The 1887-nt window shown below is 34.2% G+C and overlaps 1 protein-coding gene across 1 annotated transcript; it reads left to right on the top strand.

Moving 5' to 3' along the window:
- Positions 1 to 737: 737 nt before the first annotated feature.
- On the top strand, positions 738 to 1850 carry LOC105559596 (the record flags this gene model as incomplete). Its single annotated transcript, XM_012008010.1, has 3 exons — positions 738 to 1120; positions 1287 to 1423; positions 1519 to 1850. Coding segments are annotated over exons 1-3 (551 nt in total), but the record flags the coding sequence as incomplete, so codon positions are not given.
- Between the last annotated feature and the right edge of the window lie 37 nt (positions 1851 to 1887).

The following is a 1887-nucleotide window of genomic DNA, read 5'->3' as shown; positions in this document are numbered from 1 at the left end:
GCATTGGGCTAAGGTACACTTTTTCTTTCGGGAAATAACTGTTTGCAGGAAACATAAATGTACTAAAAAACCTTCCATCTTCAATTTTCAAAAAAAAAGCAATGTCGCTACCACTTTTTTTCGCAAGGACACAGTACTTTAAAGTAACCCTTGCATTTTTGGCATATACCGCCGGTATTGGCATTACCGATGTGCACTCCTGAAAAGAGCCGTTTGTGTGTGTGTGTCTGTGTCTGTGTGTGTGTGCGCGTGCGTGTGCGTGTGTGTACACACAGAAAAATATTATTGTACAGTCAAGAAAAGTAATTACTCAGTTTATTTTATTCCGTTTAAGTAATAGTTTGCTTCAACAAAGAATATTTTCTTAATAATAGTTTTAAGATATACTTGTTACTAGTCTTAGAAAAGCTTGCCATCTTATACTCAAAGAAAGAATTTATTCTTCTTTGAAGAAAATTATAAAACTTATTGAAGAATTCCGTATGCTTCTTTTAATAAAATCAGAAGAAACAAAATAGTTTTGCTTCAAGTAATTCATGTTCTTAATTCAAATAAACATATTTCTTCTAAAAATAATGTCATCTCAGGACAAGTAATTACTTTTCTTGTCGACCCTAGTTTACTAGGGTTTTTTAGGTAAGAATATGAAATACTTGAAAATCGGATGGTAGAAACGCACACAGAAACAGAAGAAACAAGTGACGCTCGGAACGCACGCGTTCGTACATGTTCTCTCCGTGCGCGTTTTCCCTTCACTCGACTTTCGGGAGTTTCGGGGAGGCCAGTTCCGCTTGGGTCCACGCGAAGTGAACAGTGGTCTTCTAACCAAGAAGAGATATTTTTTCCTCGGGATTGCATCATCCCGCGCGAGGCCCGATAGTTAGGTCGTGTCGGCCTAGTGGTTGGGCCGGGGACCCGTTATCCAGACCAACTACAAAGTCGACTTTCGGATGAGCCCAGTTTCTTAGCATCACTGTTACGTCGTGTCACCGTGTTATCGTTATTAACCTAATTGTTGTGGTAAATAATAGTGATACCATGGAAAATATAGACTGTGGAATAAAAATCGTAGATTTACTACGAAAGATCGGTTGCGAAAATTTGATACCACTTTTCGAAGGTAAGTGTTATTTATTAATTATTGTATTATTAAAATAGTTAGATTTCTTATATGAGGGGTATACTATATTCAGTTTTTAATAATAATCAGTGAGGTAATATGATGAGATTGTCTTACACTAGAATAAATGAAACAATAAATTCAGAAGAGTTATTTTCTATTATAGAACATAAAATTGAGATGCAACAGATACCAAAATTATTAGCAGAGAAAGATATGATGCGTGAGCTTATTCCAAATATTGGAGACAGATTGAACTTTATAAATAAATATGAAGAATTACTTTCCCAAGAAGAAAATAATGTACGTTGTTGGACCTATTTTATCAAATGTTAATACTATTTTCTACTTATATATACATATTTTCACTTTTATCTACATTTATATGTTACGATTAGGATGTTTGTGTCAGTCACGTGGAAAATGATGTATTATTAACCTCAATAATATTAGAAGAAAAAGATCTGATATCTTCTATCAATACGGATACCTCAGATAGTAGTGGTATTATAATAGCCCAAGACGAACATCAGCAGATATGTAATTCTGAAAACATGTTGTCCAAAGAAATACATATGCCTCACTTGAATTTAACTGAACTACTTGAGCAAGCACCAATGGGAAAAGCAATTATTTCCTACTATAATAATCACAATTGCCTAAATGATTGCTTGCGGAATAGACTTGTGGATATCATAATGAGACATGTATTCTCATATCATTGCAAACAGTATGCTAATATATAATAATTATTTTCGAACAGGGAC

This window comes from Vollenhovia emeryi, unplaced genomic scaffold (genome assembly GCF_000949405.1).
Source record: "Vollenhovia emeryi isolate VEMERY1.0 unplaced genomic scaffold, V.emery_V1.0 DF946504.1, whole genome shotgun sequence".
Lineage (NCBI taxonomy): Eukaryota > Metazoa > Arthropoda > Insecta > Hymenoptera > Formicidae > Vollenhovia > Vollenhovia emeryi.
The sequence above is the reverse complement of the archived record's forward strand: the minus strand, read 5'-3'. Positions and strand labels throughout refer to the sequence as shown.